The 16,767-nt window shown below is 34.3% G+C and overlaps 1 protein-coding gene across 1 annotated transcript in view; it reads right to left on the bottom strand.

The window, feature by feature from the left end:
* The window catches only part of SOX5 (SRY-box transcription factor 5), a 399,232-nt gene that overhangs the window by 294,814 nt on the left and 87,651 nt on the right, over positions 1-16,767 (bottom strand). The window contains exon 3 of the mRNA XM_027129433.1: positions 4,423-4,633. Within this exon, the coding sequence (XP_026985234.1) occupies positions 4,423-4,633 (211 nt within the window). The remainder of the gene's footprint in view (positions 1-4,422; positions 4,634-16,767) is intronic.

Genomic DNA, 16,767 nt, shown 5'->3' with positions numbered 1-16,767 from the left:
TCAGCTTAACATTTAGTTCCATTCACTCTCTCCCTACTCTCCTCATCCCCATATTACTGCCCTCATCACAGAACTATAACACTGTTTTGTACTTTTTCATTAAATTTATTCCTAGGTATTTTATTCTTTTGATGTTATAGTACATCACAGAACTACAGATCATTTGTTTGTACTGTATGCAATGTCACTGTCCTGATGTTTGGCTAATGTCAGGTTTTGGTGTCCATTCTCATGTCTAACCATACCCTTTAATTAGTGGAGTTTTTTAATCAGTTTGAATAATGACCCCAACAGTCACCCTGTGACATATTCAACATCAGTTTCCTCATCTGAAAATAGAGATAATAAGAATCAGAATATTTAGAATGTAACTTCCCACTTGCTGTGGAGCCTTTCACATATCTTCCTAGATATATTTCTCCCTTTTTCTCTTTTTGCAGTTAAAAAAAAATAGAAAGAAATTTCCTTTAACACTCTATTCCTTTTCTATGATACAATTTTCTGCCGTGTTATTATTTTTTTCTTGGTGATTAAGATCATCACTTTACTCAGATATATAAATTGCTCCTTGATAATACTCCCAATAGTTGCAGTTACTAAATATTCTTACAAGAGCAAATTTCTTCATCAATAAAAGTGAGTCTAATTTCTCCAAAGAAGACATACAGATGGCCAATAGGCACATGAAAAGATGCTCAACATCACTAATATTACAGAAATGCAAATCAAAACTACCATGAGGTACCACCTCACACCAATCAGAATGGCCATAATGAGAAAGTCTACAAATAATAAATGCTATAGAGGGTGTGGAGAAAAGGGAACCCTCCATTGGTGGGAATGTGAGTTGGTGCAGCCACTATGGAAAACAGTATGGAGGTTCCTTAGAAAACTAAAAATAGAGTTGCCGTATGGTCCAGCAATCCCACTCCTGTGCATATATCCGGAGAAAATTCTAATTTGAAAAGATATATGCACCTCAATGTTCATAGCAGTGCTATTTAAAATAGCCAAGACATGGAAGCAACCTAAACGTCCACTGACAGACGAATGGATAAAGAAGATGGGGTATATACATATATACAATGGAATACTACTCAGCTATAAACAAGAATGAAATAATGCCATTTGCAGCAACATGTATGGATCTAGAGATTATCACACTTAGTGAAGTCAGTCAGAAAGAGAAAGACAAATACCATAGGACATCACTTACATGTGGAATCTATAAAATGACACAAATGAACTTATTTGCAAAAGAGAAACAGACTCATAGATACAGAAAACAAACTTACCAAAGGGGAAAGGGGGTGGGAGAGGGGTAATTAGGAGTTTGGGATTATCAGATACAAAGTAGTGTACATAAAATAGATAAACAGCAAGGTCCTACTGGATAGCACAGGGAGCTGTATTCAATATCCTGTGATAAACCATAATGGAAAAGAATATTATAAATAAGCATAACTGAATCCCTTTGCTGTACACCAGAAACTAACACATTGTAAATCACCTATGCTTCAATTGTAAGTAAGTAAATAAATAAGTAACTGTGAGTCTACTTACATTTCTGTGTACTCAAAGCATGTCTAGGAATCTTGTGTACATAAACATAACACCATCTTAGTCGTTGTGTATTCATACAAAAACTATCTTTCCGGGACTCGGGCTTCTAGATGCTTGGCATGTTCAACCTATATGCCAGTCTTCCATAAAGACTATCTTTGTATTTTCTCAATATCTTTGTATTATTCAATAACAAGTCACTCTTGAGCTGAGCTTTTAATATATTTGTAGGAAGGAAAGTACAAAAAAAGAGCTGTGGGAAATACAATAATGAAAACAGTCTAATGTCCACATACGTAACGATATTTCTTTGTGTCAACTCTTTCTGCCATGGATGCTCTATCTCTGTTCTTTTGCCTGTGTAGCTAATTTTCTCCTAATTCCCAGTACCTCTGAATGTCTCCTGCTAAGCAAATTGGCAAGCACTGTCTCCTGCCCTTTTTCCTGTTAGGAATTATTCGTTTGGCTTCAGCCTGTCATATACTTCCAAATTAAGAGTCTGTGCACCCACCTGGAAGGAAGCTCACATGAAACGCTGAGGGAATACCAAGGCCCTAAAAGAAATGACACCTCAGTAGCAAAGAGCACACTTCATATCCAGATCTTGCTTTCTAACACCATTCTCCAATAAAAGGAACCAGGGCTTCTTAGAGAAATGGCTTATTCTAGGACTGGGAGAAGGAAAGATACAAGATGAATCTGCAGTATCTTATAGTACCAGAAAGTAAACAAGTGTTCAAAAAAAAAGAAAAAACCCACCATCACAGTGGTACGTCAAAGTGACAACAGAAGGAGCCTCCAATGAACAAAGCTGGAACAATGTGACTAACAAAATAAAAAATTGTATTATAATTCAAAGTATAAAATAAACATCCATGAGTTCATACTGATATAAATAAGTGATTGAATAAGTAAATGACAGAGAAGAGATAAATCTCCAATAAAGAATAAATACAAATAAATTTCTCGATGATTCACTGTGAAGGATGGGGATCAAGGTCCCCTACTCCTTAAATGTGGGCTGTACACAGCACCTTCCTTCCACAGAGTAAGGTACCGAAAGGGGGCAGGGAGGCTTTACAGTGGAGAAACCCGAGAAACACTGTTATCAGCCAGGTGATCAAGGTCAACACCAACATTCGTAAATCACATCGTAAGTATGTACTTTTGATGTGATGTGACAAGAATGGTACTTGGTTTCTGTGGTCTTTCTACCCAAACCCACAGTCCCAGTTTAATTATGAGAAAACCACCAGACAAATTCTAATAGAGTGGCATTCTACAATATATCTGAACAGTATTCCTCAAAATTTTCAAGGTTATCAAAAACAAGAACAGCCTGAGAAACTGTTGCAGCCAAAAGGAGCCCAAGGAGACATGAGAACTAAATAGCTAAATGTAATCTGTTATGTGATGGCATCCTAGAAGAGAAAAAGCACACGGTGAAAACTAAAGAAATCTGAATAAACTATGGACTCTAGTTAATAATGCTGTATCACAACACAAAAGATGCAAAATAATTTTAAATGCAGAAAGTTAATCATGCAAAATGAATAGCACATACAAAAATAAAGAAAAAGAAAACTATCATAAAGATGTTATACCAGAAAGCTATGATTCTGGGTGATTTTTATCATCTTCCTTTTAATTTTTCTGTTTTTTTAAACAACTCTTATAGTAAGAAAATACTATTTTTACTATCAGAAAAAAATGCAGCACATTAAAAGAAAAAGGTTGTGTGGGTCCTCCTCAAAACTCCATTTTTATCTCCATGAAGATTAGAGCCAAAAAGTCTTTGGCTGACTAGATTATTTCCAAAATTCCTTCCAACTGTAAGATCATGTGAATTACATAAATTTTAACTAAAATCCATGTCCCAGCTATGCATCTGGTAGAGACCCAGAAATATTTAATTACCACATGACTCCAAATACTGGTTAACATACATTTTGCGCCAGATATAATTTACCAGTGTCCTAACAACAGTTAAAAATAGTGTTAGATAGTATAAATGCAGTATATTTTTGGTGTAAAGCATGTCTTTTTATGTCACTGTTTTATGTTTGTTTGTTTTACTTTTCCATCTGACTCTGAAATAAATAGGAGGCATGTTCTTGTGTGCAACGTGGCATCCGTGTTTAGGATGCACATAGGTTTTAAACAGGAGTTAGTAAACATCTGTAACGTAAAGGATGGCTATCACTTATTCATAAATTATACAGTTTGCATCAATCGTTTTACTAGTTTGTTTGCTTTCATTTTAAGATGAGTCCATGAGCATTATCACCTGTAGGAGACTATCTGTAACTATTAAAGAGATTTAGAAAATGAAATCCTAAAAGAAAGGCATCCTGGAAGTTGAAAAACTGGGAACCTCAGCTGAGCTAACAGTAAGAGAATCACTACTTTTCAAATACACAATAGTTCTAACCATACTAATTTTAGACTATACAAAAAATAGACCCAATTGTCTAGGCAGTCTAAGATGCATTAATGTATAGAGGTTATAAAATGTAACAAAGTTGTAAAATGGCCCTGGTGGGGAAGCACAAACTAGACTGCACATATCTGGCAGGTAGGCGGTGACTGTCCTGGGCTCTTCTGCCACTTTGTATTCTTGAACCTTAAGTTTTACTCAACCACAACTTACTCGTGTGAAAATAAGGAAGACATCATAACAAAAATTAATGATTTATAAAATTGGGGTTAGACGTATAAATATGTTTCTAAAAAAAAATACTATGCATCTTCATTGCATTCGGTTTCTTCCAATTTAACCTTGAGAGTGCGTCAGAAAAGGGAGCTAGAAGTTAAAATCAAACCATTAAAATCAGGTTTGTTTTCTTTTCCATCCTTTACCTTCTGGCTCATTTTTGATGAGCTCTTCCATCTTCCTCTGCTTCAAGGTGTCAACAACATCAGCTAAGCTGCCTTTGCGCCGCTCAGGAGTCCCCAGGGCTGTACTAGACAAGGACTCGCCACTCTGTCGCCCACCTTCTTCTGCCTTCTGAGGTGAGGTAGATGAGTTGTGTGGGGCAAATGAAGACATAACTTTATTGCCATCAACTTCCTGAAAGAGAAATCAAAAGAAAAAAAAAATATATATATACATTTGTTTAAAATTCATTAAGCTTTTTAATTTTAATTGATTACATGGCTTATTCAGCTGCAACGGTGAAAAATGTCACTCTGCAGGAGCAAAAGGAATAAAGCAATTTCAAAAAAGAATACATTAACTTTACAGGTTGACACTAGAGTGAGACAAAGATCAATTCATAGGAGAAGTAAAAATAAGAAGATTCTCTCCCTTAGACTGAGTTCAAACGGCAACGCAGCCTTTCTACAAAGCCTATATTGATTAGTTTTGTCTATTTTTGGCTTTTGTTTGAAAGTCTTAGATTTTCCTACGAACATTAAGTGTAGTGGTCATCTGTAATAAACCTTCTCATGATATTATAATGTTTAAACAAATAACATTCCAAATATTTAATTTTCTTTTTAATTTTAAGCAGCTGCCTGTTCTTTATGGTACTCCTAATTAAAGGAGGGTCCTCTTTTAGTTCTCCACCTTCCTCTCATGCTTTTTAGAAGACATCAGCCACCCAAGTTATTCTGACATCAGAGAAGTATACTGTAAATTCATTTCTGCTTATGCAGAAGGTATTTCCAATTCCATTTATCTGAAGCCCTGTTTCTGATGATACTCTTTGCTGTTTTGCACTTTAAGCCTCATTTGCCCTGAAAAATGAAGTTTCTTGCAGACTTTGCCTCTTCATAATTGTGTACATGTATGAAAAGAACTTATTCTATAATTCTAAAAGGTAAACATACTTCTGGTGTTCCTTTTGGCATTATTCTTCCCATAATTTCTAGTAGAACTTCGGCAATTTGTGTAATATCAGGGGTATATTTTGTATAAGCAGCACTAAATTGTTTTTTCAGAACTTTTCAAAAGAAATGATATTGAAATGACAAAGAAAAATTTATTTTCTTAAAGGTTTTCCTTGTATAATCTCTTACCTCCATAATCCTTTGACTTGCCACAAAGCAGAGCTTTTCTTAAAAATAAATCTGTATCCTAACATCTTTGAGGAAGTTAGTCTTCCCCAGGTTTATTTCTTAATTCTACAGCATTAAAAGTTTCCAATAAAATATATATGAGCGTGTGCATATTTAATATTCAGTATAATAGCTTATGCCCGTGTTTACACATTTGTCCTCTATTTAAGACATGTTAATGAGGATCTGTTGACCCCAGAAAAATGACAAATCACACTGATTTGATATTTAATCTTTAAAAAATAATGCTAATATTTTTGACTAGATTAAAATTACTTGATAAAACTGTCATTCTAATTGTTTAAAATATATGAAAAATAGAGATGTCAACACAAATGTAATCATAACTTGTTCATATGATTTTTGTCAATGGATATCAGTGAGTACAGGGACATTAGCTATGGTATAAACATCAGTTTGTTGGGTGGGATCGAGTCAATGTGGGAAAAGCAAAAGTAAAAAATGTGTGCGAAAAGAATTTTCAGAATAATTCTAAACCCCAAATGGTTTCCATTTCCTAAAAACAGAATATGCCTCTTACAATCACTGTTTCTTGACTGAACGCTCTATAGACAATACCTTCATAGATGACTCTTAGCTTATAATGTACTTGAATTTAGAAATCAATATGCATAATGTAATAATTATAAGCCCCTGCAGGCTAAGTGAAAGTACACTTTTGTAATTATTTATTTAAAACCGACACATAAATACAAGCAAACACTTAAACACAGATACATACACACACAGACACCTCTGAATGGGGCAATCACAAATTCATTCAGTAAACTAAGGAATGTTTTTATGAATGACCCATAATAAACATTAGCTCAGTTTAATGTGCAAACCAGAATACAGCAAAACTGCTGTATTTATTTTCCACAGATCTTTCTTCTCCTTGATTTCCAAGGTCAAAAGCGGAAACATCCCAATTTTAGCTTCACTTTAAACATTTATATTTTATACTGTTTTTACGTTATATGATGGTATACTTTACAAATAAGAATTTGGCAACTGAGCTTCGCTTGCCATAAGTGAAAATTACACACATTTTTCTGTAGCATCATCTGTACAGAGAATGACACCCAAATTATATGCAATGAAGTCTATTAAAATATCAGAAAAAATTTCAAATTAAAGTAAAGTAAAATAATATCCCATTTTGCATCTCTCTAATTTTCTACACCTTGCAAAGAGAAAGGATATATTGTGAAGAGTTTAACGTATTTCACAAGAATTCTAAACTCAGTTACCACAGCAATATAAAAATAAATTAATTAGCATTACTTTTATTTCAAGCAGGAATATTTATCTTATCGCTGTTTCACCTGTCTGATTACATTTCAGCCTCTGGCAATGTTAATCCCTTTAACAGTTTTATGTAGTTAACAGATGTTTCAGTGTGGGGCTCCACTGTCCATCTGCATGGCCAATGGCCTGTTATGTAGTGCTGGCACAGTCTTCGGTCAACGAAGTCCTATGGTTTTCAGTTTCTTCCCTGGGACTGCATTTACCATCCCCGAAATAATGACTGCACATTTCCGTTCATTTTCCTGGGAGCTGAACGTTCAAAGAGTCCGCTAACAAATGCAGCAGTGGTCCAGGCCAGCAATATATATTTAATTAAGTTTTGTGAACTCTAAGAACAAGCTTCAGTATTTTGCAGAAGAGCTCTTGGAACTGTGATGTGTAACTTTTAAAGTCTAATGATAAAAGTGTGTTCCAAACTTTTAGAATGAGGTTAATAATCTCCGGTATACATTTTTTTTTTTTTTTTGGCCACGCCACACAGCATGTGGGATCTTAGTTCCCCAACCAGGGGTCGAACCCAATGCCCCCTGCAGTGGAAGTGCAGAGTCTTAACCACTGGACTGCCAGGGAAGTCCGTTATTCTTGAACAAGCTTTACCTCACCTTGCTCTCTTTGTCACCTTTGCAACCATGAGATAAAGGAAGGGGTCTGCCTAATGTATCCATGTATCTACCCTCATCAAAATATCTTTTTAAAAATGCATTCTTATTAATTCTATAGATAGTATTTTTCTATGAACACCTTAATATTCAAATTTTAGATAATTTGGTGACTAAGAAGAATTAATTCATTTGAATAAAAGAGATAATATGCGACTCAATCAAATATGTATCTTTTATTGCCCAAATGACATTTCATTCTTGACTTCTAGACTCAAGAAATACATCATCATGTGTATTTTTCGGTCCTATAAACTGAAATTAAATCCACACAGGGTAGTAAAAACACTACATTTAATAGTCAGTCTATCAGACTATAATCACTAAGAATGATAGATGATATTTATTGAATATTTACTTTGTGTCAGGCGTTGTTTAAACTGCCATATATGCATTAACTCAGTTAATTCTCATGGCAAGCCTAATTATGATTTGCACTTCAGAGATGGAGAAACTGAGGCACACAGACTGAAGTAAATGCCTGAGATCATATGACTAATAAAACATAAAGTAGATAATCAACTCCATTCTCTTGGCTTCCAGAGCCCTGGTTCTCCACCACAGTGCTAATACTACCCTACTCTTAAAAGACAAAAAACAAACAAACTCCCAAAAAACCTTTAACCATGTCTATATCTATCAATGATATGGGTGAACAAGATCTGCTTCTTCTTCATAATTAAGTATGAAAAAGAGAGGCTTTCACCCCAATATGTTCAACTCCTAAAGAAGTGATGTAAATGTCCTGAAATTAATTAACCCAGCAGTATTGTAGGCTTATAAAGCTCTCTCCATCCAAATACACATTGGTTTATGCTATATTCCACAAAAATGAACCTTACGATTTAAATAGTTATATAAACCAAACATATACATTTGAGGTCTAAGTGGCTAATCAAAATAATGGTGCTCAGTAGTTTATGATTTTTAATCTATCTTTATAGAATGTGTGGCCACCTCTAGTATTCTTTCTAGTTCAATAAAGTTTTAAGCTTAGAAGAAACAGTACAGAAGATCTGGACTGTCTTTAACTAAATTCTCATTAATGCAAGTTCATTAATTTTGGTATTGCATAGACGCAGCACAAAATGAACTACAGATCCACAGAGAAAGTGCTTTGGTGCTAAACAAGTTTTGACATGGTCATGTTCTTCCAGCAACAGGCATGGGATGTAATGTCCAGCATGGTAACCATAGTTAACAATTTTATAGTCTCTATCTGAAAGTTGCTAAGAGAGTAAATCTTAAAAGTTCTCATCACAACAGAAAAAAAATTTGTAACTTAGGCGATGGGTGTTAATTAGGCTTACTGTGGTGATCATTTTGCAATATACACCAATAGCAAGTCACTATGTTGTACACCTGAAACTAATATAATGTTATATGTCAATTATATCTGAATTTTTAAAAGCTATATTATGTAGTTATTCCTTAAATTCTTTAAAAATTGGATAAAAATATGTTATCACAGATATCCATTTTGAAACTAAATTGCACTACCTGTAACCTATTCTGTCAAACTAGGAGATGCCAAATTTCATTTAGTAATAGAAAAAAATACATAATGATTGTGTAAAAACTATTTTTAATGTTTTTTTGGTTAAAATAATTTTTCATTATACTTCTGCATGAAACCTCAAACCACTAACGCTTACTCCTTTTGGATTATAGATCTCTTGAGGTAGCTAGAGATGCCCTCCAAAACTCAAATGCACATGCATACAGGCAAACACTCATGCAATTGCACACATAATTTTACATATAATTTTAGAGAGTTCATTTTCTACTCTCATAGTTCCAACTATGAACTTCCTCAATGAAATCCCCTAGTAACTCCTATAAACCCTGGTTTCCAGGTTAAGAAGCTCTGACCGAAATGTGAAAAGGATTATAAACTCATTAATATATACAATTAGATGATTTCAAAATGATCAGTTATTATATGTAAAAAGAGCCTCAAACTATAGATTTTATTGATGTTTTATTCAGATAAACATAGAAGCATGTATGTCAATAACTTGAAATTTTACTGTTCCTAAGATAAACATTTAGACAGAGATCAATATTTTAATTATAAAGAATAATAAACACATTGAAGAAAACAGTACATTACTAAGGGCAATCATTGCCTTCTTACTCAGAAATTACTTTGTGATAATGCACATATAAATCTGAAATGGAAGGCAGAACAAATTGTTACTTTTATAAATGAATGTTACCGTTTTGAGAAGTCGTATCAATTAAATTTCAAATAGGAATTTTCCTGAAAGCAGGATGTAAACATATGAGGAAGGATACATGAGGCAAAACCCAACACCTCAAAAAGTTCACTGGGGAACACTATGAGTCTTTCTTTGATTAACATGATCAAATTCAATATTCTGGGAACAGGATATGGTCAGTTCCCAAGATTTATACAACAAAAGTCAACACTTATAGGCAGATCTCTGAAGGGCGTCTATTATGGTTGTGATTACTGTTGGTGTTAATGTTGTCGGATTTAAAATCTTTTCTAAACTTTTCCTAAAAAAGAGCTGTCTAACGCATACTTAGATTCACTGATTTAAATAAATGAAAAATTGACAGAGACAGTTTTGCTTGAGTTACTGTCAGTCATCTATAGACAGAGCTCATCACAACTGTTCACCTTTCTATATTGGAAAAAGCCACCAATAACACATTTGTAAAACTTACTGAGTTTTATAAGATCAACAATTCTTAGTGCTTAAATGACTACAAGGTAAACTGATTGAAATTCCAGATATTAGATGAGTGGTTCATAAATCTGTCTAGGGATGGGACCAGCAAGTTACGTATATGCGTTTTTTTTAAAGCTCCCTGCGGGGGGGGTGTTAGACTTGGCTGTACCGGCCTACTCTAGATCACTTGCAACGTAGTCATAGGAATCCAAAGTCAGCTTTTAAGGAAAGATTATATTTTATATATTTCAACATTTTATGAGATTATAGAAATTCCCTGAAAATTAGTGCTCTAAATCCTTACAATCATTTAATCATCACAAAAAAATGGGTAGAAATCCCATAATACTCAAACATGTACTGTACATTTTTTGCTCTATGATCTATGGAAAGTTCCATATTCCATACCCTGCTCAGTTCTAATTTTTTTTTTTTTTTGTGGTACGCGGGCCTCTCACTGTTGTGGCCTCTCCCGTTGCGGAGCACAGGCTCCGGACGTGCAGGCTCAGCGGCCATGGCTCACGGGCCCAGCCGCTCTGCGGCATGTGGGATCCTCCCAGACCAGGGCACGAACCCGCGTCCCCTGCACTGGCAGGCGGATTCCCAACCACTGTGCCACCAGGGAAGCCCTGACAACTTTTTTTAATAGCCATTTTGGCACATACTGAAACAGGCGTAGGTTTGCTGGTTTCATACTAACTGTATAGATTAAAGAATCTGAGATTCATGTCAACGTAGCATTGTGGAAATAGATTATTTTCAGAAATGTACTAAAATTTGGTTTGAACTTATTAATAGTTTAATCTCATTTATAATATGAAATAAAACAATGATAGTATGTTTCCTTTGTGTTTTTAAACCAATGTCATATTTGCCATCTAATTTAATTCCAGTGAGTGAAACAGAAATTTAAAGGCAAATTTTCTGATTTAATAAGAGATTGTACAAACAGGAAAAACAGTTTTGGAAAATATCTTCATTTGCATGTGGGTGCTACACGGGCAGAAGTGTCTAATGGTTGTTTTTCCAGAACCACATTTACTAAGAATCTCAGAAATGCTGCATTCAAGAATAAAACGTATGTTTTCATGTGCTCTCAAAACCACTTAATAAGCAAAAGTGGCATTTAGAGAATTCTAATACATTAACTAATAGAACCTGTAAAACAAAGAAAATTTTGTGCTGTGACAGCCTCATCTTCCTGCTGATTTGTGTGCTGTACTTACTTCTGTTTAAACATCTAGCAAAAACACTTTAAGACATTTGATGATCGCTTCCCTGCGGGCCCAAAGGTCAACAATAAGATGTTTCTAAACAAAAATTAGACTACACATCAAAACACTCCCATTTAACACTAGCATTGTGGATTATGTAATAATATTTTAAGAAGTAAAGAAAAACTAGCCACTAATTATATATAATAATTCACCTGTCATTTTCCTAAGAAGCCTTCAGAACATTTCTACTGTAGTTGTTAATAAACTTAACTAAATACCTATTCACTCTGAGTCTGAAGAAAGAAATGATACTTGAGGAATTCCTCAAATTGTGATCTGTTTGGGAACTGAATTCTTTTTACCCCACAGAGCAATGAGTACAGTTTCTCATACAGAACAGATCTTGGTAAAGTTAGTAAGCTAAGTGTTTGCTAGCATCATTTATAACTGGAAACTGACTACATGTTCTGTCATAAGTGAAATAAACTGTGACACCCCCCACCCCACCCCATGCAGTAAAATATGATGTCAGCAAAGCAGCAATGGTGAAGCAAACTGGAGTCAGAAGTCAGAATGTTGGGCTCACATCCAGGGTCTGTCATTTATTCATCTGGGACAAGCTATCTCAACATATCAAAACTCAGTTTCTTCATCTAAAAATGGGATAATAAATGATAAGTAATTCATATGTGCTATGATATAGTACCAGATCTCCAGAATTTAGTAGTAATACTTTTTGAAGGATAAGAAGTACTTCATTCACTCAATTTTCTCTTTCATTCGTGTAATAAAAATATTTTGAGTGCTAACTTGTGAGACAGCATAATGATGTTCACAGTTAAGGGCAGAGAATCTGAAGCCAAACAGATGTGGTTTAAATCCTGGTTCCACATTCACTAGCTGTGTGACCCTAAGTTATTTAATCTTCCTATGCCTAGGTTTCTTCAACTGTAAAATGGGGATAATACTATCATCTACCTCATTGGGTTGTTAGTGTATTATAAATTACAAAATAATGAGTTGTATTAGTTAAGGGATTATATGAGTTAATATATGCGTTACAAATTACAAAACTCGTAAAATGGTAACTGAGAAGTGGCAAGAACTATGTATTTGTTAAAATGAGAATGCTTCAGCCCATAATATTAGGAGATAACAATGAACAAAACACAGAATATATAAAAACAAATAAAGAAAAAGCCAGGCTCTTTAACAGGAAAGTGAAGAAGAGGAGACAAATCCCTTCCCCTACCCACTCCATCAAAAAATGAAAATGCATATACAAGTAGTTTCATAGCTCTTTCTGCTGAAACCAAACTGCACCCATGGAATCATTTTTTTAAAGAATAATTAAAATTTTTTTTCAGGTGGCCCATTTTTAAGGATAACCTAATACAAACTTTTTTTAAGGAAAAAAAATAGTTCACAAAATGTCATGTGACATGAGTGTGCTTATATCTCTGTTGCATACACAATTTTCAAATTTCACAGTTTCATGGTTCTTTACAAAGTGATAACTCTGGAAAATGATCAAAGAAAGAATGTTCAATTACTCCTCATTACGAAATAAAACTTTTTAAAGTCAAAGTCTGAAAAAAAATTAGAGTAATGAATTATTTTTCATAAATACATGACACCAATTACTTATTATACCATATTTCTACTTCTCTTTCATATTTCTCTTTCTTCTTGTGAGATAGACATATCAAAATTTTTCTTCAGGAGAACATTAGCACCACTAGATTCTCTTGCAAGCAAATTTTTAGGTTTCTTTACACTACAAATACAGAACAACAGCAGTAATATGAGGGAAGAGAGATCAAGTACTGACTCTCTTTCGGCCAGCTTCCCTCCTCTGTGCTCCATTCACGCCTGAATACAGCCCCTCACCAGCAGTGTCTCCTCACAGGATCAGGCTGATTTCATAGCGCAACGTCAGTCAAATGTGATGTCATTACACTAATCCCATCTTCCTATTTTTTAAAAAAGTTACAGAGCTGTTTTTCTATATTAATTATGACTTTCAATAGAGCACTCTGTATATAGCAAAAGCAGGACTTTTTCTTTGAAAGGGACCTTCAGCATGAATTGACATTAAGCAGTGATTTGAGATACAAGAAGCACAAGCTTCAGTTCTCATGATTTTTTTTTTTTGCAGTTAATATGAGTAATGCTATATAAAATATTGTTATTTTAGTCTTATAGTTTTGAAGACTTTTAATAATATTTCTAAACTATTAGGCATTTTTCTGACCACATATACAAAATCTGTTTAAATTCACAAATGTTTCAGTAAAAATACACCTACCACTCTTGGAGTTCTTAAAAGGCCCTGTTCTAAAAGTTTTTGGATATTACATTTAATAATTCTCAGAGAAACTGCATAAAGACTGTTATATTCCTATTCAACAGATGGGGAAATTAAGCTCCTAAGAGTAATTTACCCAAGGTAAGAGTAAGAAATGGTAAATTGGGGCATTAAACTCAAGATCATCTAACTTTAAAATCCATGCTGGTCATCATTAAGTTATACGGCCTTCCTCAACTGATTCAGGTTCTGTAAGAGATGCTAAAGGTATAAAAAAATCAAGCTGGTTCGCTCTCCTCAGAGTTGAAAATTAAATTTGCAAGTCATTTAAAATACACAAGAAACAATAAGTAATCATAACAACTATAATAAATACTAAATTGTATAGCAGCAAATTATACATGCACAAGAAATTTAAAGAGAGACCACTGGAAATCAAAGGAAGGTAGAAACTTCTTTAACATACCACTTAGCAGCACACTGTTTTGGGATCATTTATTTAATTTTCTTTCTATACCATATATGAAGGCAGGGAATGTGTCTGATTATTCACCAGGTACCCCAGACCCTATTATTAGTGTTTAATAAATACATATTAAGTGAATTTATTAAATCTTTATGTATAGGTAGTCTTTTGATCTAACTCTAGAAAGAATAGGTAGAGAGGAAAAGATGTAGAGCGTTGCTTCCCAGAAGCATCATCCAGAAAATTTTATAGGGTAAACACACACACACACACACACACACACACACACACACACACACACGTGCGAGAAGGTAGTGGCTTAACCCAAAGAAATGGAGAATAATAAATGAGAATGATTATACTTCCATCGTAGGGTTATTTTATGAAGGGTCATAAAAGTCCAATAGAATTATTTATCTTTGACCTGACAGACAAAGGAGAACTATTCTAGATTCTATACTGAGTGTTAACTCTCAAAGTAATTTGCTAGGAAGATCAGTCTAGCAGTGGTATGGAGAATGGTTTGGGTAGAAGAGAAAGTAAAGATCTCCACTGAATAGGAAACTGTTACCGTGCCACATATGTGAAGATAAAAAGCTTTCTGCTAAATTGTAGTTGTGAGAGTTGAAAAGAACCATCAAATCCTAGAGACAATTTGCAGCAGATAATGATAAAATTAGATAACTTGAAAATAAGGAGTCAAAGTAAATACAGTTGTTGCTTGGGAGGTTGAAATAATGATTACAGTATTGACAAAAACAGAATGGTTAGCAAACAGAGATGACTGTTAGAATAGAATCAGTATATGTACAAAAAATTAATAAATTCAATAGAACTAAATTAGTTTATAACTTGAGCATTAGCCCTAACTTCTGACCCCAGCACTATAATAGATGCCATAAAATCTCCCTCAGGTCTCAAGTGATGGGTTTACCATTTGAGATCTTTTTTTTCTCTTTTTTGGCCGCACCGCGCAGCTTGTGGGATCTTAGCTCCCCAACCAGGGATCGAACCCACACCCTTGGCAATGAAAGCGCAGAGTCTTAACCACTGGACCGCCGGGGAATTCCCTCTTTGAGATCTTTAAATCTGTAGGTGGAACATCCAAATGTAGATGCACCTTGAAAGACAGTGTTCAGGTTATAAAAATAAAGGTAGTAAAATGATGAGTTATGAACCATTATTTTCATAAGTGAATGGTTAAATACACTTCAGTTCATGAACTCTCAGAAAGCGTCCACACAGGGAGAAGAGCAATGGCCTAGTGCTCTTCACGTATGTCTAAAAATGGCAGTTATAAGTGAGTATCACCTTCTCCTTCAGGGACTCGGGTTTACCATGTACATTTTTGAAATTTTATTGTTATTTATAATTAGATACTGAAAGATGAACAACGCTTTTCTAAAGAAAAACAGGTACATGGAAACAATAATGAGCACCTATAGAATACGCAAAACAGAGAAATTAGAATAAAAATGTCAGAATAAGGATTTTTCCGTATTACTTTAGGAAGTAAGACTAAAGTTTGACAAAAAGATAGCACTGTAAAAATAAGGAGAAAATTGGAAACTGACAAATCTTTCCCTTATTTACAATGAATGGACTCTCAGAATGCTGAGCTCTTGGTACTCTATGTTCAATCTCCAAAATTCTTGCCATACAGATGTTAAAATGAGAGGAAAATAAAAATGAAGCCATCAACAACAAAAAGTTCTGCAGAAATTTACTGCTGCGATTGCTTCATTGAGTTGTGGTCACAGGTATAAATTACAAGTGATGGTGTTTTTGCTCCATTAATAAATTATTCTACCAAGGGAACTTGTTGGGATATATGTATAAAAAATGAAATTGTATTACACCAAATCCTAGAGAGTATAAAGAGGAGGTAAGTAATTTTGGATTTTGGACAGATGCATTCTCTTTTACAATTCTACTTGAATTCCTGACTTCTGAACATCCCTGGATATTTCTGATATCCCAAGTGATTCCGGTTTGATGCTCAATAACCCACAAAAATCAATCCACAATAATGGCATATATTCTTTATATTCCCCATACCGAGAAAATATAAGTTTTATTTGTGTTATAAAGCTACATTGTTTGCATAATAGAGTTCGATTTAAATAGTCATCCTCTTTAAGCCTGAAATTTATTAGTCTCAGGATGGGAACCAACCAGGTATTGCTATGCTTACCAACTCTGAGATTATACAAACAGTAGTTTCTTACAAAAGTCCTTTGGCTATCCATTCATTACACTTAGCAACAACAAACAGGGAAAGATAATTTAAAAGCTCCCATTGAGCACCCAGAGACCTTGAACATAGACAGGGGGTGAACACAAAGAGAGAATATTTGGTTACAAGAGTCACACTTCATCTCTTTAATTAATTTTTTTCCAGTACATTTTTGGTGTTTCCATTGTTCTTCTTCTACTCCCTTGGTTCTAACAGAAAGAAGTATACACATACATGTATATATTTCAT

The sequence above is a fragment of the Aethalodelphis obliquidens genome, unplaced genomic scaffold (genome assembly GCF_003676395.1).
Source record: "Aethalodelphis obliquidens isolate GAN/ISIS:26980383/991018 unplaced genomic scaffold, ASM367639v1 scaffold36, whole genome shotgun sequence".
Classification (NCBI taxonomy): Eukaryota; Metazoa; Chordata; class Mammalia; order Artiodactyla; family Delphinidae; genus Aethalodelphis; species Aethalodelphis obliquidens.
Note: the sequence above shows the minus strand (reverse complement) of the source record. Positions and strands in the feature narration are given on the sequence as shown.